At 37.4% G+C, this 24,817-nt stretch overlaps 1 protein-coding gene across 1 annotated transcript in view; it reads left to right on the top strand.

Annotated features, from left to right (window-relative positions):
• Nucleotides 1–5,646: 5,646 nt before the first annotated feature.
• LOC140243446 (flavin-containing monooxygenase 5-like) overlaps nt 5,647–24,817 on the top strand; it is a 42,223-nt gene continuing 23,052 nt past the window's right edge. The window contains exon 1 of the mRNA XM_072323123.1: nt 5,647–5,756. Within this exon, the coding sequence (XP_072179224.1) occupies nt 5,648–5,756 (109 nt within the window). The 5' untranslated portion in view covers nt 5,647. The remainder of the gene's footprint in view (nt 5,757–24,817) is intronic.

The raw sequence follows: 24,817 nt of genomic DNA, 5'->3' as shown, positions 1-24,817 counted from the left end.
TTACAACTACATATGTATCTTTGAAGTTGGAGTTGAATGATATACATTGATGAACAATATTTCAATTATTCGACGTGTTGATAATCTACAGGTAGTCAAATGTGGCTTGATCTATATCATAGTGTATAGCCGTATTCACATATTTTCTTAATTTACCTAGGGGATAGGTAATAATTATGATATTGACTGGCCTTGAGGGAGATACCAGATAAATATTGTCCGCACTGAAAGAATATTTTCTGGTATCTCCCTCGAGGCCAGTCAATATTATATAAATGTAGCCTTTTGCAAAGGCAGCTCGCTATAATTTGAGGACACGCACACAGAGAGCAGTGGACTCGCACACAGCGCGCGTATGGCAAGCCTTTTTCACATTTAAAGTTATTTTCTGATATCACGAATTCCATTTTGTGATATCAAAAATCAAATTTGTGATATCAAGAATTCAATTTGTGATATCAAGAATTCAATTTGTGATATCAAGAATTAAATTTGTGATATCACAAATTCCAGGTTAGTAGCACATGAACTTAATTTGTGATATCAAGAAATCGAATTTGTGATATCACAAAATCCATTCTTGATATCACAAATTCAATTTGTGATATCAGAAATTCGAATTCGTGATATCAAAAATTCAATTAGTGATATCAAAAATTCAATTAGTGATATCACTGAATGAATTTGTGATATCAGAAATTCGAATTCTTGTTATCAAAATAGGTTTCAAGTGAAAAACCAATGGTAATTCGTGATATCGCAAAGTGAATTTTTGATATCACAAATTCGAATTTGTGATATCACGAAATAAATTTGTGATATCAAGAATTCTTATTTGAGATATCAAAAAATGCGAATTTCTGATATCACAAATTCCATTTTGTGATATCACAAATTGAATTATTGATATCACAAATTCGAATATGTGATATCAGTAATTCACACGGAATTCGGGCGTTAGTTTTGCGCTGAAATTCAACTGTGAATTCGAGCGTTTAGTTCAGTGCAGAAAATCGCTGTGAATTCGAGCATTAGTTTAGCGCAGAAATACAAAGTGAATTCGAGCGTTAGTTGAGCGCTGAAATGCAGAGGGAGTTCGAGCGTCAGTTCAGTGCAGAAAATCGCTGTGAATTCGAGCATTAGTTTAGCGCAGAAATACAAAGTGAATTCGAGCGTTATAGTTTTGCGTTGAAATTCAACTGTGAATTCGAGCGTTAGTTGAGCGCTGAAATACACAGGGAGTTCGAGCGTCAGTTCAGTGCAGAGTATCGCTGTGAATTCGAGCATTACTAGTAGTTTAGCGCAGAATTGCAAAGGGGATTCGAGCGTTAGTTTTGCGCTGGAATTCAACTGTGAATTGGAGCGTTTGTTTAGCGCAGAAATACACAGGGAATTGGTACATTAGTTTTGAGATTATATTCAGATGGAATGTATACTACTGCTAACTTTTGTAAAACAATGTTCAAAATACAAATAGATATATGAGAGACTTACACATCCACCATTCCCTGAATGATCATCAAGGTATATTATATATTCGATGAATTATTGATACAAATCAATTGTTTTGCTACATATGAATTCAATGATACTATGTTCACAGGGCCTACATTTTAATTCATCGTTCTGGTCCTCAAATTGTCGTCTATTACTTCGTTATTGTTAATTATGATACATTTTTCATGTGGTAGTCCCCCTTACAGTAAGACTCTTCCACCAAATCGATGATAATGTGCGGTTGTATGTGTATGTGTTTTATAAAAGTATACCACGCGTTTTTAATGCGGAGGACCGACCGAGGGCAATCACCCCTCTGGTCTGTGTATCCAGGGAGGTCTCTTTCCACCTCCCTGGTGTATGTGAGCAGCGGAGAACAAGATAGCGAGACTGTGACTCATGCAGGGTGCGGTGAGGGAGTCGTGAACCTGCCAAATGTCCACCAGGTGTGTCGGCTGATGTGATAACGCAACGTGTTTCTCCTAAATACATTTTCTCACTCCTCAAAAATCACTCCTCAAGAACGAAGGGGTGTATCCATTAAGACCAATAAGGTTGAGTATACAGTTTGCCTGCCTCAATATGTTTATGATTTTGTAAAATAATTTAAAGTGTATAATAATTTAAAGTCTGTTATAGGCAAGTTTATCCAAGAACCAAAACCGGGGAGAACAAATCTGGAATGCACAAGTCCAAAAGTCTTCAGACCAGAGCAAGAGGAGTGAAGATATCCAGATCTTCTGAGTAGTTTGGTGCAGCAGTATGCATGGTAAACAAACAGTTAGAATTTGTAGTGAGAAGAAAGTAGTGGTACAAAGGACTTCAATTTTGTCATGCGCAATGAGAAATTTCTGTTATTAACTTGGAGGAGTTACAGGGGAGGCCGGGATAAAAGAGAGTATCTTTCACAGAGTTCAGAGAAACGCAAACAAAAGTTGTAAGTCAACAAGTCTCTTCCAAATCAGTGGCGAGAAATGAGAGGAAAAAAAAAAAGGAGAATATGAAGAGCTTGCTTTTAAAGGCGCTAAATCCATCACTTTTCAATGGATTTAGCGCCTTTTGGAAGCAAGCTATTCATGGGACTTTGAAGTAATTGACAACACATCAATAACGGAATTTATAACATGAAACACGGGTTGCCAAAACTCTTCATTTTGGTTTTTTTTTTTCTTGAACTATCGTTATATTCTATGTAAAGATAAAACCTGAAATTCCATCGGAATTTCTGCGCGAAACTAACGCTCGAATTCCCTAGCTGTGTATTTCTGCGTTCAACTAACGCTCGAATTCACAGTTGAATTTCAGCGCAAAACTAATGCTCGAATTCCCTTTGTACTTCTGCGCTAAACTAACTCTTTAATTCACAATTGAATTCTAGCGCAAAACTAACGCTCGAATTCCCCGTGTATTTCTGCATTCAACTAACGCTCGAAGTCACATTGGTGTTTTGCACTGTACTAAAGCTCGAATTCCTATTGGTTTTCTGCACTGAACTAAAGCTCGAATTCCCTTTGTATTTCTGCGCTCAACTAACGCTCGAAATCATAGTTGCTTTTCTGCACAAAACTAACGCTCGAATTCCCCGAGTATTTCTGCGCTCAACTAACGCTCGAATTCTCTGTTGAAATTTAGCGCAAAACTAATGCTCAAATTCCCTGTGTATTTCTGCGCTCAACTAACGTGCGAATTCACAGTTGTTTCCTACGCAAAACTAACGCTCGAAATCAAATGATTTTTTTTTTTTGCGAAAGATAAGTGCTGAAATTCCATGTTAATTAATGATATCACAAATAGGAATTAGTGATATCACAAAATGTATTTCTTGATATCAAAAATGTGAATTCGTCATGTCTCGAACTGAATTTGTGATATCACTAATTCGATTTCGTGATATCAAAAATTTGTTTTACGTGATAAACCAATGGGTATTTGTGATATCAAAAATTGAATTTGTGACATCAGAAATTCGAATTTTTGATATCACGAAATGGAATTCGTGATATCAGAAAATCTTCTCACAAATCAAATTGGCTTGCCATACGCGCGAGGTCCGATTCGATCGCTGTGTGCGAGTCCATTGTAAGCTGCCTTTGCAAAAGGCCATAGCTAATGCCGTATCAGAAACAGGATGATCAGGGTTCACCCTCACTGACCTTCACAAAAGTGGTATCCTGCATCAGGAAGAGTATTTGCCCTTGACTTGAAAAACATCGAGAAAAGAATTGTACATGATTGTAATCGTGTAGAATGTTATGGAACAGTCTTGAACATTATTCGTCCCATGAGCTATATATACACTTTTGTTTTATTTAGTGTCTATAGCTCATGAGCGGTACGTTGCATCCTGATGGTGGACAATGGCAAGAGACCCATCCTTTACTTCATCTTATTTCCTTTTTTTTATTATTATTATCATCATACAAGCTCCTCTACGGAGACATTGCACTGTGAAAAAAAAAGTAATGTAAAATTAAACGAAATCTGATTGAAGGACAGTCTCTAAAAAATCTACTTTAGAAAGACTGCATGCAGACTGCATGAACATACATTTAGGAACTGTTATTCATAAGATTATTATTACACGTCGCTATGTAACCCGGACTAGCAGCAGTAATATACTGGAAAGCGTTTCACATCATGTTGAAAGGTAAAACATTATTCATGTTTTACGTTGTTATTGTAAAAGAGCTTATTTATGTTTTACCTTGTTATTATAAAAGAGCCAATGTAGGACCCCAGGACACCACCATCCACCATCAGTTGGGTGGTTGAATTGCTCGAATAAACTGAAGAGGAACAAAAAAAAAAAAATGAAGATGTATTGGAGGTATACCGTGAATATTTCCTGCAAAATCGCGTCCTTTTCTCTCTCTCCCTATCCCCCTTTTCTCTTTCTCCATTGGCAGTTCCTACCGCTCCACACTTAGTAATAAAAATAATCAACCCCGACCACCAAAGGCTTAAACCACAATATTTTACAAGTCCTTTTTTAGTCTTAATTATACAGTTCACATAAAACCTGTGTGAGATATTATGCACGATTATTAATAGTAAAAGAGTATAAGACTGCAGAAATGCGTCCAAAATGACTCACATAAAATAGAGCATTTCTACACTATTTCAATTCAAATCAATTAAGACAGCAACGCTGGAAAACGGAATTCTGTAAAAATGCTACTTATTGATCATGTGCAATTATGAGCATAAAAAATGTTAGTTTCTATTCAATCAAAAACAAGATATAAAAAACCAAAGTTGGTAAAAAAACATCAGTTTCTGCATTGTCACGTCGAAGTAAATTTTGACTTAAAATCACAGGTTTCTGGTTTTACTCAGTTTTACAAGCAAAGATGAAGTATTTTTGCGATGTAAGTGTAAAGACCACATCAAAATTGCTGTATTTAGTTAAAACAGAACAAATCTGCATATTTTTTTTCTGTAAAAACTACAGATATATATATATATATATATATATATATATATATATATATATTTATAACAATTGTCTGGGGCAAATTATTTTTTTTTTAAAGGGCACGATGCATAACCTTTTCCCCACTTTTTCTTTAAAGAAAGGTTTGGATCTAAATATTTCAGCTTCAATTTCAACCAGCTAGACTCCGCAGTGCGCTACTTGACTTTACTCATTTTCTCAGTCTTTTCAAATTTTACCTTCAGTCAATCACGAAAAAAAAAACAACAACAAGGAGACCAAGGAATATGTGACGTCAGACATTAGTTTCTCTCTCACACGACATGCCGACATGAACACTTCGCACTAAATCCCATCTGAGTTTGCATCACTGCGCAGAGCACGAAGTGATCATGCACAATCCCGAGTCACGCACCAAGCTGCGTGTTCATTCATCGATCCTCTCATAAAAAAGTAGTTCCACCAACTGATCAATATCTTTAGCTCGGATTACCGGGTTAAATCCACAACTTCGTGTCTGTTACTCAAATCCCTGTACCCCCAAGAGAAATATTCAAAATACATTTATTCACTAACTTAATTGCACTTTTTGTCTCGGTGAGACAGACGCGGGCTGATAATGCGCATGAATACGTTCATGAGTGCGTAAAGTGATAAGGCTCGCGTCTAAAACCTTCGCAGTTTGTGACTTGGGAACATTTGTCGAAGTTTATCAGAATGCGACGGGTCGCTGTAATTGGAGCTGGGGCCTCGGGCCTTGTTTCTCTGAAGATATGCCTGGAAGAAGGGCTTGAGGCGGTATGTTACGAGAAGAAGCATGATATCGGTAAGATATGGTCTGATGCCCTCTTGAGTAACTATTCATATACCCGTGCGAGCCTTGGTTTACACTTTTCATACTTTTATTTTCTCTTTTTCATTATTGAAACAGACTTTGTTAAACAGATATTCATACAAAATGAATGAATAATGAATGAATGAATGAATGAATGAATGAATGAATGAATATTTGGATTCAACGAGCGTCTTGCGTTGAATTATAGTCGAGGTCAAATTGTCATACGAGCAACGTCTTCAAAGTCTGAAATCTCTCAAGTCAAGATGGAATTATTTTACCCTGGTTTTCATTGCTATAAAGGGTATATTCACAACAGTGGACTGTCGTGGGCCCCCTTGTGGCGGTGAACCCATGTCGTTTGGATGACCCGAGGTTCAAGCATCTCTTTGCATGTAAAGATGGTCTGCATTTTAGTGCGAGACACGAGTTCCCCAGGGCTGTGGTATACTCTACCTTTTGACCTCAGAAACTCAGTCCTGACTATGTATGTCTCCTTCAACATGGTGCAGTCACTTTACTGCACTTTTGCATTCCCATCTTGCCGATGCACCCAGTGGCGTATCTAGGGAAAACGGCGCCCGGGGCAAGCGCGAAAATTGCTCCCCTAATTTCTGAAAAAGTGTTCAACCCCAACTCCATCCCGGCAGCTACTTTAAACAAAGTCCACATGATATGCTTTTTCAAGCACTTAAAAGGGGTCTTATTGAGGGTGATTTAAATGTAATGAATTTTGATGAATTTTGGCGAGCGAGCGTAGCGAGCGAGCCGAAAATTTTTGTATTTCAGCTTACAAGAAATGCAAATTCTTGTCATTTTTTGCCTATCAAATCTTACTTTTTTTTTTTCTGGAAAGAGAAATACAGTAACTCGTCTTCAAGCGTGTAAAATGTATTATGGATTTGCATGCATTATAATCAAGATCGTGACTGCCTGATAGATAACGATTTATACCAACAAACTGAGGACATGAAAAAAATACTCTAAATTAGTACACGCGAGTGAGCCGAAATTTGTTTATTTCCGCATCATTATCACGTTTTGTTCTTCTTTTTTTTCTTTTTTTTTTTGGATAAACTTTGGCGAGCGAGCGCAGCGAGCGAGCCGAAATTGTTTGTATTTCAGCTTACAAAACATGGAATTCTTATCATTTTTTGCTTATCAAATCTTACAATTCTAATCAAGATATAGTGACGACCTTATAGATAACAATACTCTAAATTAGTACGAGAAAGCACATGAGCCGAAATTTGTGTATTTCCGCGTCATCATTACGTTTTGTTCTTATATTGTTTGATTTTATTTGCGCCCCCCCCCCGTTCGAAGCCGTTGGCGTCCTCTTTTGATCCAATCGGCGATCGCTTCAGAACGAATGAAATTGCAGCCACTGCTCCGTGTAACATTTTTCCTGCTGAGTATAAAATAACATGTGTGAACAAAAAAGACATTGTCATTTTGTCCGCGTCATCGTCACGTTTTGTTCTAATCTTTTTTCTTTCTTTTTTGGATAAATTTTGGCAAGCGACCGCAGCGAGCGAGCCGAAATTGTTTGTATTTCAGCTTACAAAACATGGAATTCTTGTCATTTTTTGCTTATTAAATCTTACAATTCTAATCAAGATATAGTTACGGCCTTATAGAGTGAGCAGAAATTTGTATACACCTGTATTTCCGCGTCATCACTACGTTTTGTTCTTAACTTGTTTGATTTTTTGTGCGCCCCCCCCCGTATGTTCGAAACCGTTGGCGCCTTCTATTGATCCAATTGGCCATCGCTTCAGAACGAAATAAATTGCAGCCGCTGCTCTGTGAAACACTTTGCCTGCTAAATATAAAATGACATGTGTGAACACAATAGACATTGTCATTTTGTCCGCGTCATCATCATGTTTTGTTTTTATCTTGTTTGATTTGGTTTTCTGCCCCGCCCCCACCATTCTCCCTCCTCCCCTCCCCCCCCCCTTTTTTTCCGGGCGAGTTTTTTTTTTTTTCCTTCTTCTTCTTCTTCTTCTTTTCTTTTTTCTTTTTTTTTTCTTCTTCGTTTTTTTTTTTTTTCGTTTTTTGCGCCCCCAAGGAGTGGCGCCCGGGGCACGTGCCCCCTTGCCCCCCCCCCCCTAGATACGCCACTGGATGCACCTGAAATGTCGGTGTCGTATATGCCACTGAATCCATGTACATGATATTATTTTTAAAGCGACATTCATTATATTTTGTTGGCGTTTTCATCTTGATCTTGTGTACGAAATTGAGTTACGGTAGATATATTCATGTATATTTGCATATGATGTATTTATATCCGCCTGTAAAATGCTTCCCATAATCAACTTTATAGACAGTATGATTTTTAACAGTTTGAGATATCTAAAAGAAAAATGGTATAACGTATACAAATTTCTGGTGCATATAGGCCCAAGTTTGCAGCTAAGGGTTGAGGTTGTGTTTGTTTTTGTAAGTTTTTCTATTTTTTTTATTTGTATTGTGTGACGGATTTTTTTCTTTAATCTGGTGTATATGAGTATTTTCGTATGGAGCATGGGGTCAAAGGTTGAGTTTCGAGTATTTGTTTAGAGATGATGACATTTCGTGTGTTTTCTTCTTTATTCTTCTGCGGTAGCTCGGCATATTTTTTTTAATGGAGTTTCAATAGTTTGCTCGATAGTGTGTATGTGTGTGTGTGTTTTTTTTTTTTGGAGAGGGGGTCATGGGATCTGGGTTCAATGTTAGGAGTCAGATCAATTTTTTTTTTAAAGCTTTGGAGATTGTTAGGTATATGAATTCACTCAAACTGGGTGTGGGGAGGGACTTTGGCCATGGGGTCGGAGCCGCAAGGGGAAAAAAACCCCCCAATTATAATGTATTTTCCCGTGCGTTTGTAAATAGTGCAGTATATTCAGAGCGTTGTCATGAGCATGAATCGCAATGTCAGTTGGTGGTGTTTTGAAGACTTGTATGCCATTGGGTTAAGAGGCTGGGGTTTGGGGTCGAGTTGAAGCTTTCAGTTTCTTCATTGAATTCCATGGCGATTATTTATCATTGGCTGCAATATGTTTATATATATATATATATCAGCTTTTATGTTTCACATTCAACAATTTTGTATTCAAATAAGTAGTCACTTTGATTTATCTGAGCAACATTGTCATTGGTGCAAGGGTATGTTCGTACGTTTCTATACGTTATGTACATGCATATTTATCTTATACCCTTGTCTCTTAATCTCCTCTCATTCCATGTATTGTTCCTATTCACTTCAAACAGTAATCTTGAAGTACAAGAAATACACATTCAGATTAAGCTAACAATTTTACAACTTGCTAAACCCTGTGTACCTTATTATGGTGACCCCCCGAACAATGGTACATACATACACGCGTACATCATTATGACACTTGCCCACCAAGTAAAAAGGAGAAAAGAAAAACCACAAAGATGCATTCAGACATCACAAAAGACGCGACATCATACAAGGAAGAAAGCACAACGACATTACAAAACAACGGTGTATAAGAAGAGATAGGACAGAAGAAAGGAAAATTATAATTTCTTTCCCTTTTTAAAAAAGTATTGTAAGTTCATGCAAACTGGCACACAGATGGCAAGTTCTTGAAGGAATTTAATTCAAATGTTTATTCATCAATAAATTTTTACAACTCTTCTTGTCTCCCAAGACTATAAAACAACTACAATTGAGTGAAAAACCCCGTTTATACGGAAAGCAAATATCAATAACTCAACCCAAGATAGCACTAACACTGTCATAGATAGGGCAAAAGGTAACGCAAATAATCTCTTTGAATTAAAATCACTTATCTCGTCTGGATAATCTAAGTTTAACAACACACTTTAAGTATAGTGATACGACATAAATAGTTGTTGGCTGCGATGTATTTCTTAATGGCCTGAATCGATGATCCATTCCGCTCCTTCAGTGCGCCGATAGCAGCATTGACCATCACCTGAGTCGGTGGATGCTCGGGCGCATCAAAGGCATCAAATACACATCAAAGGCACATTGCATGCTGGGACGAGTTACGATCGCCCAGCAAGTGACTACCCAACCCAAACCCGAGACAAAATGTTTTACCATGGTTGTTAACAGTGATTCATTGATTAAAATGCTCCAAATGATTCAATCTCTACCTTTAATGGTAGTTTTGAGAACATTGATGAGAAGTGCAAAATGGTTATATTAGTGCTGAGCTTGAAATGCTCTTCCGTAGATGACGTTTTAAATCTAACTGGCCGTGTTATCAGCAGTTGAGCCAAAGATAAAATTAATGTTGATCATTACAGCATATTATTGAGTGAGCAATGAGCATGGTTTGAAGAGTGCTCAAACATTGTTTAGTGAGCATATTGTTTGGTTCAATTTATGTGTTCAAACATACTGTTAGCGTTTATTGTTAAACATGACAATTTTGTGGTCGTGCGGGGTCTTTTACTGTTCTGAATTTTGTTGTATATGATTTTGTTAACATAATGGATGCAATTTCCTCGGTTTTGGAAAACTTTCTATACTTTCGCCGCATGCGGCGCACTATCACTTCTAAATTGTGATGACGTCAAAGATCGGAGTCGTCGATATCGATTGTCCGACCAGCCTAGCGCAGCGCAGCGACGGTTGTCAAGTCACTTCATTGTGATTAGAGTCTGCACGATGTCATGATCCATCCCAACCAAATCTAAATGTATGAAGTGATAAATACATATATATATATATATGTATACACATATATATTTCAATCAATTGGTAGCTCAATTCAGAACCTTAACAGCCGATGTTTTGAAAATAGAGCTATTAGTATGCTCCCAAATTACCCAACCTTTTAGCAGTCAACGTACGCAAGCTATACACACTTCATTATCATTAATGCAAAACGCTTAAGCATTTTACGCAGATTGTTTAGTCAACTAGGGTGAATTGTCCAGTCTGTTTTTTTTTTTTTTTTTTTTTTTTCTATTCAGAATGGCATCTACAAAGGGTGCCATCTGAACTGAATACAGTATCAGCCGAGTGTTATATTCTTCTCCACTCATGCAGTGGACCGGCTGTCTGTACAATGTATTTATAATATGTTAACCTGTATTTTGTTGGAATTTGGTGTGTGCTTTGTTCGCTATAGAGTTTTCCTTGGCAACCGTGTACTTGCACCATATAGTGATGGTTGGCGGTCCCAGGGTGTTGGCCTTCTTGGGGCATAGGGATGGGGTGATCTTTTGCTCCGTAGTTATGGAACAGGAGAAATCCGTATAAATGATAAAAATGGTTTATTCATAGATGTTCCTTGTGAACAAGCCCGTTGCTGGTTCTTTCCAAATTGATTCCTCGGGCAAGGATTCCCTTACGCTGTAGCTGCCTGAGATCTGTACCCTGCAGGCATGATGGTTGTCAGATCAATTTATTGTAATCTAGAGCCTGCACGGGATTAGGATTCATTGTAGTCAAATTTATGGTTATATCATAGTGTATGTGATAAATATATTGATATGATTGCCGGAATTTTATTGCGATTAGATCCAGCACGGGATATGGTCCGTGACAACCAAATCCACGCCTACCGCATTATCCATGTGAGAGATATTTGTTATGATTCTCAATATTCATCAAACCCACCTGCAATTACAGTTTTTTTTTTTTTGTTGTTGTTGATAAATACCCTTATGATATAATGATAGTAAGTTATATCCTTTTGTTGAGATATAGTTTTTTTTTTCTGATTAATTGACATCAGCCAAATGTTATATTTTTCTCCACTCACGCAGTGGACAGGCTGCACAGTGTATTATAATACAATTGGTGTGACAATAGGCCCTACATAATTCTGTTAACCTGCATTTCGTTCGAATTTGGCGTGTGCCTTGCGCTTTAGAGGTGCCCTTGGCAACCGTGTACTTGCCCTATGTAGTAACTATTGGCGGTCCCAGCGTGTGGATCTTGTTGGGGCATACTAGGGACGGGGTGATCTTTTGCCCTGCAGCTATGGGAGAAGAGAAATCCGTAAAATAATAAATGATAAAAATGGTTTATTTATAGATATCCCTTGTGTTCAAGCCCATTGCTGGTTCTCTCCAAATTGATTCCTCGGGTATGGGCTCCCCTAGACTGTAGCTGTTTGAGATCTGTACCCGGCAGGCATGATGATTGTCAGGTCACTTTTTGTAATCAAGAGCCTGCACAGGGTAATGGTTTATTGTAACCAAATCTGTGTTCATACCATAATTTATGTGATAAATACGCTGTTATGATTTTCGGTATTTTATTGTGATTTGAGTCTGCAAGGGGTTATGGTCCATGCAACCTAATCCACGTACACATTACAATACATGCGAGTTGTTATGATTTTAAATATTTACTAAACCTACCTGCAATCAATGTTTTGTTGTTGTTGTTGATAAATACCCTTTATGATGTAATAATAACAAATAAAACATGAGTTTTGGGATTTTTTTTTTTCTCTTTCTCTTCTGGTCGAAATATTTTTCTGATTAATTGGCATTCTCAGTCAAAACTCCAACAACTGATGTTTTTTAAAATTAGAGGTATGCTCCCAAATTACTCATTTTTTTAGCAGTAAACGTATGCAAGTTACATTCCATTATCATTAATGCAACACGCTTAAGCATTTGATGCAGGTTGTGTATGGTTACCCAGGGTGAATTGTACAGTGTCCTCTTTATTGTTCAGGATGGCATCTGCAACGGGTGCCATCTGAACTGCATACAGCATCAGCCGAATGCTATATTCTTCTCCACTTACGCATTGGACCGGCTGTACAGTGTATTACAATTCAGTAGGCCCTATGTTAACCCTCATCTTGTTCGAATTTGGCGTGTGCCTTGCGCTTTAGAGTTGCCCCTGGCAACCGTGTACTTGCCCAGCGTGTGGATCTTGTTGGGGCATACTAGGGACGGGGTCATCGTTTGCGCTGCAGCTATGGGAGAAGAGAAATCCGTAAAATATTGAATGACAAAAATGGTTTATTTATAGATATTCCTTGTGTTCAAGCCCATTGCTGGCTCTCTCCAAATTGATTCCTCGGGCATGGGCTCCCTTAGACTGGGAGTAGCTGTTTGAGATCTGTACCCGGCAGGCATGATGATTGTCAGGTCACTTTTTGTAATCAAGAGCCTGCACAGGGTAATGGTTTATTGTAACCAAATCTGTGTTCATACCATAATTTATGTGATAAATACGCTGTTATGATTTTCGGTATTTTATTGTGATTTGAGTCTGCAAGGGGTTATGGTCCATGCAACCAAATCCACGTTCACATCACAATACATGCGAGTTGTTATGATTCTAAATATTTACTAAACCTACCTGCAATCAATGTTTTGTTGTTGTTGTTGATAAATACCTTCATGATGTAATAATAATAAATAAAAAATGAGTTTGGGATTTTTTTTTTCTCTCTCTCTTTTGGTCGATATATTTTTTCTGATTAATTAGCATTCTCAGTCAGAACTCCAACAACTGATGTTTTTTTTTTTTTTTTTTTTTTTTTTTTTTTTTAAATGAGAGGTATGCTCCCAAATTACTCAAATTTATTTATTAGTAAACGTATGCAAGTTACATTTCATTATCATTAATGCAACACGCTTAAGCATTTGATGCAGGTGGTGTATGGTTACCCAGGGTGACTTGTACAGTCTGTTCCTTTTTTTTTCTTTCTTTCTTTTTTTTCTTTTTTTTTTGTTTTTTGTTTTTTGTTCAGGATGGCATCTACAAACGGGTGCCATCTGAACTGCATACAGTAACAGCCGAATGTTATACTCTTCTCCACTCACGCAGTGGACCGGCCGTATATACAGTGTATTACAGTACAATGATTATGTTAACCTGTCTCTTGTTCGAATTCGATGTGTGCCTTGCGCTTTGCAACTGTTACTTGTCCTATATAATACAATGGCGGTCCCAGCGTGTGGATCTTGTTTTGGCATAGGGATGAGGAGATCTATTGCTTTGCAGCTGTGGGAGAGGAGAAATCTGTATAAGAATGAATGATAAACACGGTTTATTCGTAGACATTCCTTGTTTTCAAGCCCATTGCTGGTTCTCTCCCCTGTTCTCTCCAAATGGATTCCTCGGGCATGGGCTCCTTTAGATTGTAGCTGTTTGAGATCTGTACCCGGCAGGCATGATGGTTGTCAGGTCACTTTATTGTAATCTAGAGCCTGCACGGGGTAAGGGTTCGTTGTAACCAAATCTATGTTTGTCTCATAATCCATGTGATAAATATGTTGTTATGATTTTCGGCATTTTATTGCGTTTAGAGCCTGCACGGGGTTATGATCCATCGCAACTAAATCCACGTCTATGCCATAACTTATGCAATTTTTTTTTTTCAATATTGACTAAAACTGACTGCAATTAATACTTTGTTGTTGTTGTTGATATATACCCTTTACGATAACGACAATAACTTAATAAAATGTGTTTGGGTGTTTTTTTTCTCTCTCACTCTCTCTTGGTCGAAATATTTTTCTGATTAATTGGCATACCAATTCAGAACTCAATCAGCTGATGTTTTGAATTTCTAGGTATGCTCCCAAATTACTCAACCTTTTAGCAGTCAACGTACACAAGCTAAATTTCATTATCAATATTGAAACACGCTTAAGCATCTTATACAGGTTGTGTAGTTATCCAGGGTGAATTGTTGAGTTTGTTCTTCTTGTTCAGGGTGGCATCTGCCAACGGGTGCCGACAGTATCAGCCGAGTATTGTATTCTTCTCCACTCACGCAGTGGACCGGCTGCACAGTTTAATACAATTTATTACAACATACTATGTCAATTTGTAACTTGTTCGAATTTGGTGTGTGCTTTGTTCGCTATAGAGTTGCCCTTGGCAACCGTGTACTTGCCCTACATGTTCTTTTTGTCCAGGATGGCATCTGCCAACGGGTGCCATCAGAACTGACAGTATCAGCCGAGTATTGTATTCTTCTCCACTCACGCAGTGGACCGGCTGCACAGTTTAATACAGTTCATTACAATTTATGTCAACTTGTAACTTGCTCGAATTTGGTGTGTGCCTTGTTCGCTACAGAGTTGCCCTTGGCAACCATGTATTTGCCCTATATAATATACTGGCCGTCGGCGGTCCCAGCGTGTTGGTCTTTTTGGGGCATAGGGATGGGTGATCTTTTGCGCTGCAGTTATGGGAGAGGAGGAATCCGTATAGAATTAATGATAAAAACGGTTATTTTTTTTTCTCATTTCTTGTAAAATTGATTCTTCGGGTAAGGATTTCCTTCCTAGAGTTGCCCTTGGCAACCTAGTATTTGCCCTATATAGTGGCGGTTGGCGGTTCCTATGAGACTTGAGATGTCTTCTCTTCTGTCATAACACAATACGTATTACATACATGTGTTCCTTCTATTGATCGGATAAAGAACAATTAACGCAGTTTTATTATAACTTATTTTGAATATTAGTATTCATGCTTATGACAAACTGTTCTCTTTATGTTTGTGCCTACTTAGATTGTATTAATGTTATGTATAGGACGATCCTATTTTCCTTTGTAGACAACGTTATATTAAGAGACAACGATAAAATGTGTAACTGCAATATTGCAACAATCTCCACAGTCAAATTGTTCTCTACTGCCCTCTACAGGTGCCCTCGTGGACTCGAGCAACGGACAACACGCTCACCCTTTAATACGCAATTCTATAGACACAGCATTCAATTCAATTAATGATGATGACTTTTTTGATTTGGCAGGACCTTCTTTTGAACAAAACGAATCAAATATCAATCAAAATGACAATTTTTTGATAATTATGTTTCTGACAGTTTTAATTCATCGCCGCAAGAATTAGATTATGATTTTGACACAGAGAACCAATTGCAAAGTCCGTCTTCTGAATATCTTACTCAATCCCAATTTACCAATGTTGTCAAGGAATATGATAGTACTACTTTTTCTCTTTTACATTTTAATATTAGAAGTATTAATAAGCATTTTGAAGAATTGAGGTTATTTTTAAATAGTCCCATCATGCATAATATCTCGGCGGTAGGTTTAACCGAAACCTGGCTCTCTCATGACTCCAGTCTTCCCTTCGCTCTCGACGGGTACGATTTAGTGGTTAATAACAGACAAAATAGGGTAGGTGGAGGCGTTGCCATATATGTTAAACAAAATTATGATTATGTAGTCCGCGATGAGTTCACCAGTATGACTGATTTTTTTGAGTCTTTATTTATTGAAATCACAGTTCCAGGCAGCAAAAATATAATCATAGGTGTAGTATATAGACCACCAAACGCGAATACTAAATCATTTTTAGATTATTTTTCGGATCTGGTTAAAAACCCACTTTTTATCAATAAAAATTGTTTTATAATGGGTGATTTCAATATAGATTTACTAAAACAGAACAATATGTCGCAAGATTTTTTGGAAATATTTTTGTCTGCCTCTTTTTTACCCTTAATATCTAAACCCACACGTATAGTTAATGAATCTGTTTCTTTAATTGATAACATTTTTTGTAACATTCTTCCTCCTCCTGATTCTTTTGTAGTACTCTCAGATATCACCGATCATTTCCCCATCTCGACTGGTTTTTCTTTAAATGAAACAGTTAATAATAAAAACAACAATATATTTAAACGAAGAATTACTCATGAAAGTATAGCTAGGCTAGGTGCTAGCTTAGACACCGCAGACTGGTCCTGTATCTTTGATACAGATGATGTTAATTTGTCTTATGAATATTTTATGAAGATTTTTATCCAACATTTGGACATTTGTATTCCAAAACGTAGAGAAAAATCAGCTAATTACAAAAAAATACCCAGGCTCCCATGGATTTCAAAATCACTCCTGCGTTCAATAAATAGAAAGAATAATTTATATTACAGATTTAAAATGAAACGTACTGAGCAATCAAAGTTGAAATACACTAGTTACAAAAATACTTTGACGAAAATTATACGAATAGAAAAGAAAAAATATTATACTAATCAGTTACAATTTTACAGGCATGATATGCAAAATACATGGAAAGTTTTAAAGCAAGCCATGAATATATTAATGTTAAGTCAAATATTACAAAAATTAGATTTGATGGTGAAATTGTTGAAGATTCTCAACAAATTTGTGATATTTTGAATAACCATTTTTCTTCAATTGGGGAAAGCCTGGCAAGTAATATTCCTCCCTCCACAAAACATTTTTCCGAATTTTTGGGTCCCCCAAATTCTAGTTCAATATTTTTTAATCCAACATACACTCAGGAGATAATTAATATTGTCTCTGATTTCAGTTCCAAAAAAAGTGCTGGACACGATGACATCAGCAATTTTCTTTTAAAGGGGGTAATATCGTCAATTGCGGATCCCTTAGCTCATATATTTAATCTATCCCTTTTTAATGGCACCTTCCCCGAAAGTATGAAAATAGCAAAAGTCATCCCCTTGTTTAAAAAAGGTGACAAATTAGATGTAAATAATTACCGACCAATTTCTTTGTTAAGTGCATTGTCAAAAATTCTTGAAAAAATTATTTATAAAAGAACTATTAATTTCTTTAAATTTAATAATATATTTACGAATTCTCAGTTTGGATTTAGGGAGAAACATAGCACCACACATGCATTATTGAGTTTTATAGAAAAAGTGGCACATGCTATCGATGAATCTTCTCATTTGATAGGTTTGTTCCTGGACTTCTCCAAGGCCTTCGGCACCATCAATCATGATATTTTACTTAACAAATTACACCATTATGGAGTGCGTGGGAAGGCCTTGGAGTGGTTCAGGAGCTACCTCATGAACAGGAAACAATATGTTTCTTTAAATGGTTGTAATTCACAAATATTAAATATTAAATGTGGGGTGCCACAGGGAAGTTTATTAGGTCCACTGTTGTTTACTGTTTACATAAATGATTTTTGTAGATCATCAGATGTTCTTTCTTTTATTCTTTTTGCAGACGACTCAAATCTATTTTTTTCACACAATAATCTTTTTATCCTTGTTAATACAATAGATTTAGAATTAGAAAATGTTGCCCAGTGGATAAAAGCAAATAAGTTATCTCTTAATCTTCAAAAAACTAAATATATGCTTTTTAGCAATTCTACTGAGGCATTACCTGTTGATATTGTTTTAGATGGTACTCCACTCGAAAATGTTTCCCATATAAAATTTCTTGGAGTAACAGTTGACAATAAGCTGTCCTGGAAATTTCATATTGACAGTATATGTAAAATTATTTCACGTAATATTGGTATAATTAATAAGCTTAAGTTTTGTTTTCCTTTGTCGTCCCTGCTCGTATTATATTCATCCTTAATATTGCCATATTTAAGTTACGGTATTCTCGCGTGGGGAAATACATATAAAACATTCTTAGATAAATTACTTTTATTGCAAAAGAAATCACTCCGTGTTATATGTCATACTGCATTTTTGTCCCATACTGACCCACTATTTTATGAGCATAAAATATTGAAAATTAATGATTTGTATTTGTTCAATCTAGGACAATTTATGTATAATTATAATAAAAATAATCTCCCAAATATATTTGAAACAATGTTTCAAAGAAATCAATCCATTCATAATTATCCAACACGGCGATCAAATGATTTCCATTTGCCATTTCTGAGAACTTTGTTGGCTCAAAACACATTTATTTACGACGGGCCAAAGTACTGGAATTCACTTCCCAGTAACATTACTACAGCTCAATCTCTGAATTCCTTTAAGAATAAATTAAAATCATTTTTATTGAAACTTTATAACATCCAACAGATTTAGTTTCCCTTTATCATCTCAGTCAAGTCATCATTCTTTTTTACATAAGTCCTTCTATTAAACTATGTCCCTGTTTGTGTTCTAAATATAACGATGTGTTTTTTTTTTCTCCTGCATTCTTACCAACATAACTACGTATAAAAAATGTTTTGCATTACATTCAATCCAGCTTGTATTTTATCACTTATTTTACATTATGAAATCCAGATTGCTTGCGTCCACGATGGCACATGCTGTAGTTCCCTCTTTTTTCTCCCTTTTTTTCCTCTTTTTTCCTCTTGTTTTCCTTTCCTTTTCTCTCTTTTTCCTCTTCCCAATCATTTTGATGTCAGTTGACATCGGTTCGTTTATTGTGTTTTATATTGATGTTTTGTGTATTTTTCTGAGGGTCCCATATCGTACAAGCTTTGCTTCTTAGTGGGACCCTCCACTTCCATCCTCATCCTTAGTTGACTTGTATTATACGCTTTATGTATTTAACAAAGATGTAATCACATCTACTTTTCATTTTCATAATTTTCTTATGTACCTTTTCAAATTTTGTTCTATATCACAAATATCCCGTGTATATGCAATGTAAATAAATTTCTTTGTTCATTTTGATGGAGGTGAAAATAAAGTTGAAATTGAAAATTGAAATTGACAGCACCGGTACCGGCCGGCGGCTAGCGCTGGCGGGGGAGCGAGCTAGCGAGCGCATAGCGAGCGCTGCGCTGCACTATTGTCATTGGCTAAGCCTTTGGACAAATGAATATTTAATGAATTGTATCGGATTTCCTACTGCCAATAATACAGATTGCAACTGTGGTACGCTTGAATATCCATTATTTTCACTGTAAGACCATGAAGACTGTGGCGAGAAAAGGATACTTCGCACTCGGACAACGCTAAGCTTACACAGATTTGTAGGCAAGCTCGTGAAATAGGCCCCACCGCTGCGTGTCTGTACTAATACTACGGCGACTCGCCTGTTTATGTATACTCGTGAATTCAGCCCCACCGTGTGGCGTTCATCGGTAGATAAGCACGGCGGTGGGGCTTCCTTCCACAGTATATAATACTCGATCGTGAATGCGGCGAAAAGGACTTCCTAATAATAATTATGTCCCTCGACTACTTTAACGGCCAATTTAACCATAAATACAACCCTACCTAAACCTACCCTTAACCCTAACCCTAGGACCAGTGCCGTATATTAAGAGAGTCTGGCCAACTCGGTTTTCGGCTTATGTGTTTTGAAGCCTGTGATTGGTCAAAAGCTGGTCCCGTGATCTACAGGCGCCATGTCGTTACCAAAGTCAATCACGCGGGCGTGAGCAGAGTTCATACGCAGTGCCCATTGTTCAACATGCGCAGCTACGCGTTAATATTGCTTGCCTTTTGAACATCCCCAATATCAGTAACGGTGCAGTGTCCTTGGTCCCGTTGCATAAAACTTTTTTAGCAACCTTAAAAAATTCAGGTTAGGATTTGCCCAACCTGAATTTTTTAAGGTTGCTAACATAAGAATGTAAAATCCGTTGCATAAAAACTCTGGTTGGGAGTTTCCAACCAGAATTTTGTGATTTCAATCGGAAAAAAATCCGGTTGGAGTTTTATGCAACGGGCCCAAGAAGTTGCCGTTGTCTATTTTATTGAAGTATACGAAAGATATTTTGATATCTTACTGCGATAAACTGAAAATTCGTCATGCCTTTCGTGCGCAGCATGGCGTTGCGCTATTAAACCGACCTGGCTCAAGTGTAATGATGCTCCGCTTTCCGACAGATCCAAAACGAAGGAAAGAAGTGGGAAATTAGAGTGTGACGGGAAAACTATATGATTTCTTTTTCTTTGGATTCCTCGCGGTGTCTTTCAGACTATCCAAGTTTTGATTCACATTAAGATTGTAGAGTGTCACCGCTATACTTATATAAACGTACGAAGTATCGCCTGAGGCATTTGTCTGTCCTTCATTCGTAATCAATTTTATTGAAACCGTTGGCCATGAAACTTGACATGATTGATTTGGTGTGTGCATGTGGGAGTGGACGAAGTTTTTTTTTTTTTTTTTTTTTAGCATATAACATTTGTGTAAACATGCTCAAAGTGAACGGTCAAAATCATAATGGTTAAAATCTTAAAATACTGCCATTTCCCCCATATCTGTATACAATAATTTCTGAAGGTGAGTACATGTATTTCCAGACGAAACTTACTGCCCGAGCGTGATTCTCTCAAGTTGTGATTTTTTTTTCTTTTTTTTTTGGGGGGGGGGGGTGGGGTTGGGGGTCATGGGAGGTGGCAAAGGTCAAGGATCGATGTCAGGACATATTAAAATTCTATCTATTGTTGAAATATTATTACCCAGTTCATCCGTACTTTGGAGATTATACCCAATGCACAAACTTAAAACCAAACGCGGTATTTGCATGCCGCCATTACTACACAATGATGCATAGGGAAAGATTTTGGCCATGATGGTCAAAGGTCAAGTGAAAATACTAAAATGCCAGTAATTTCCGCAGATTTGTAAAATAACCGCTTAAAGTATTGCCATGAAAATAGATTGGTCAACTTACGAGTAAAAAATGCTCAAATTCCTTAATACTTACTCTTTTAAATAAAACTCATCCATTTAAACCTAGTTCAAGGAAAGCAAACACTCGACGCATTAAATTTTGTGACAAATTGTTCTGCCTATATAGATCATTGTGTGAAACTGTCACGTCAAGGCGTACTCTACATCTGCTAAGAACAATGTAATATGACGGAGGTATACCGGTCGCCATTTGGATATTTTCATTTTTAAAAACTCATTTCATATCCATTCAATGGTCCTGATCATAGTTTATGTTTGGTACGGATGTCACTGAGAATATCCCTCATGATTTATCCAGGTACTTGTGCTTGTTCATTGTTCAATTACAGGTCTTTTTATGAAATTATTTTTAAACAATTTGAGATCATTTTACATACCATTATGCACTTGTCGATGACGTTTCATGTTGTATATACATTGTACATATAGGTGTATTCCTCTTGAATTAGGGCCTACTTATACTAGTAGGCCTTCATGTCAGTTTATGGTACTAAATAAGATCGTAATTGATGGTTATTTATGTGCGAAACAGTAAAACTGTGAAATTCGTCTATCGTCTGTGCACAGTCCACAGCTAGAATTGTAAATATATATATATATATATATATATATATATATACATTGTATTATTTTGTTATACAATATTCTTGTTCCCTGGACAACTTGCTAAATATACAATATAGCATAGGGGCCTATACAGTCTAGTGAAAGTTTACGACACGACATACTGTGAATTCTTCTTTTATTATTTTATATTCAGGAATTATGTCCTTTAAACAGCTTCCCTATTGTTTATATACCTGTGTGCTTGTGTCTATTTGAATGTTTAAAAATGATTGATTGTTGACTTTGTTCAACATGGATGGAATGAATGAATGTCCCTCCCCCAACCTACACCCTTTCTCTCTCTCTCTCTCTATAAAAAAAAAAAAAAAGTCAAGCAACACAGTGCCTTGCGCCTTTGGGACGCCTGCGCTAACCCCATCAAAGCGCACACGCTAAAACCATAAGCGCACTATACGCTGGGTAACGACATGGCGTTCAACTAGTTATGAGTTGGCACTGCCTAGGACTACCCTTGCTTGCTATAAACGCACGGGTGCACGCGCACTGCGGTGGGGCCATAGAGCTGTATAGAGCTCTATGAGTGGGGCCTACTCAAAGAGGTTCTATATGTAATAGAGCGCGCGCTCGCATACAGAAGCGGGGCCAATTTATTATTGAACGACCCGCCGCCATTTTCAAAGAGGTCGACTACCAGAAGCCTGAACCCGGAAGTGCCTATAGGATGGTAAACGTAAAGTACAATTTCAAAGATGGGGTTGGGTTGGAAAAAAATCATTCTAATTTTAAGGAAAATCAATATTTGTCAATATGCCTCCGGATTTTATAAGAGAGATATATTCTCAACACAGTATACGTGTTTTGATGAAAAAAGGACTTGCTCTAATGTGTCAAATATGTGCCTTAAACATGAAGCCAAAATTGCCAAACAGGCATTCATGCATTCATACTACATAAAAGATTGCAGAAAGGTACAGTGTATACTCTTTGGTATGGGAGTACTGATTTCACACAATATAATATTAATATGTCACTTAGAAACATCAGACACACATACAACACACACTACCACACACATACAACGCACATTCCCACACACACCCACAGCAAACACACACCCACACACATGCACACACATGTACACACCAAACCACTTTTTTTTTTCAAATTCCAACACACGCACACGCACACACAAAACACGCTGTGTGTGTTGTGTGTGTGTATGTGTGTTGGAATTGAAAAAAAAAAGTGGTTTGGTGTGTACGTGTGTGCGTATGTGTGTGTTTGTTGTGAGTGTGTGTGTGTTTGTTGTGGGTGTGTGTGGGAGTGTGTGTTGTGTGTCTGATGTTTCTAAGTGACGTATATTATGTTATCATATTATATTATCATTCGAAATTTTGTCCTTGATTAAAACCATTAAAGAACAGTGAATTTTCGCGTTTTCCCACACCATCCTCATCAACGGTCAAAGCCAATCCATTTATGTGCTCTGCGCGCAGTGAAGTGCGTAGGCCCTACTAAGCGTTCTGTGCGCCAATGTATACGCGGTCGGTTTCAAGAAGGGTGGTCGATATTTTTAGGGCTACCATACTAACTACTAAATACTACCGCGACTCGCCTGTTTATAGGCCTAGGCCAAAGAGGTTGTATATATGTATTAGAGCGCGCGCTCGCATACAGAAGCGGGGCCAATTGAGCGACCCGCCGCCATTTTCAAAGAGGTCGACTACCAGAAGACTGAACCCGGAAGTGCCTATAGTAATACACGTAAAGTACAGTTTCGAAGATGGGGTTGGGCTGGAAAAATCATTCTAATTTTAAGGAAAATCAATATTTGTCCATATGCCTCCGGATTTTATAAGAGAGATATATTCTCAACACAGTATACGTGTTTTGATGAAAAAAAAAGGACTTGCTAAAGAGTTCTGTGGCTACAACATCCTTAGAACAGGTTTGTACAAGGTAAAAAATTGGAAATTTAGTGGAAAATTTGTTGGAAATCAAAATTTCTTACCTGCTCCCTTCTCATGTTGAGCGGTAAGTCAGGTATGTTTATTCCATGGGCGTATCGGCAAATTTTGCGCTTAGTCCTACGCGTAATATCGCTTGCTATACGCAGTTACGCTATGCGCGATCATTAGGTCCCTGCGCGAGACCTAGTACCCTTACTATACTACTAGTATGCGTACATGTCGACAGTCAGTGGGTCGACCGGGGGAACGCACATCCCGGGCCCGGGCCTGGCGCATTTGGCGGGGCTAGCTACGTGTACGCGCGTGTACCAAGCTAGTACGGTGTGCTAGTGCTGAGCGGCGTCTGCTAACTGAGCACAACTTCGTGCTTATACGTCATCAATCGGTTCAGGGGTGTTGGTCACGTGACGTACTTTTTTCGCAAAAACTGCAACGAGGTCCTCCAAAATTATGTGATATTTGGGGGAGTTTCTAGAAGCGATAAAAACCGGAACGACACTGAAAACATATTTACATTGATAATCATGACATATATTTACATTTCTTTTGCATATTAAAACATTTTGCACGCATTTTATTAGGTCTTTAAGTTGTTGGGCAGGTTTACTACACACACACACACACACACACACACACACACACACACACATGTATGTTTACATAAGAATTAACTGATTGTGATTGCAAGTTTCATAAAAAAATATGCAATTGTACTTCAATTTTCTGTTAATTCTCTGTTAATCTTGCTGCATCACTAGTTTCATTTAGTTTGTTTCAGTGAAAACATGACGTATGTTTTCAGTCATTACCTTGTATTCAAGTTTATTTATTGAATAGAATTGACTATAAATAGTGTAGTATTATGCAGCATAGGTCTGAATTTGCACTATTACTTTTGATGTAATAACCCTATATGAGAAACATGAAATAAATTGACACTTGAACTTGAAACTAGCACAGCATTGCATGGTATGGCCATGGTGGTTGACATGGCTTCGCAAAAGAACATCTTTGGGTACAAGAGGTCGTAGTCTTAGGGAAAACGAAAACGGTCCGCCGGCCGGTCCCGATGTTGGGCACGATTGAGCTGCCTTTCTGCAGCCAGCCAATAAGCCAGTTCGTAATTAGCTCATGTACACATTGGTACAAATGACCTT

This window comes from Diadema setosum, chromosome 20 (genome assembly GCF_964275005.1).
Source record: "Diadema setosum chromosome 20, eeDiaSeto1, whole genome shotgun sequence".
Taxonomy (NCBI): Eukaryota; Metazoa; Echinodermata; class Echinoidea; order Diadematoida; family Diadematidae; genus Diadema; species Diadema setosum.
The sequence above is the reverse complement of the archived record's forward strand: the minus strand, read 5'-3'. Positions and strand labels throughout refer to the sequence as shown.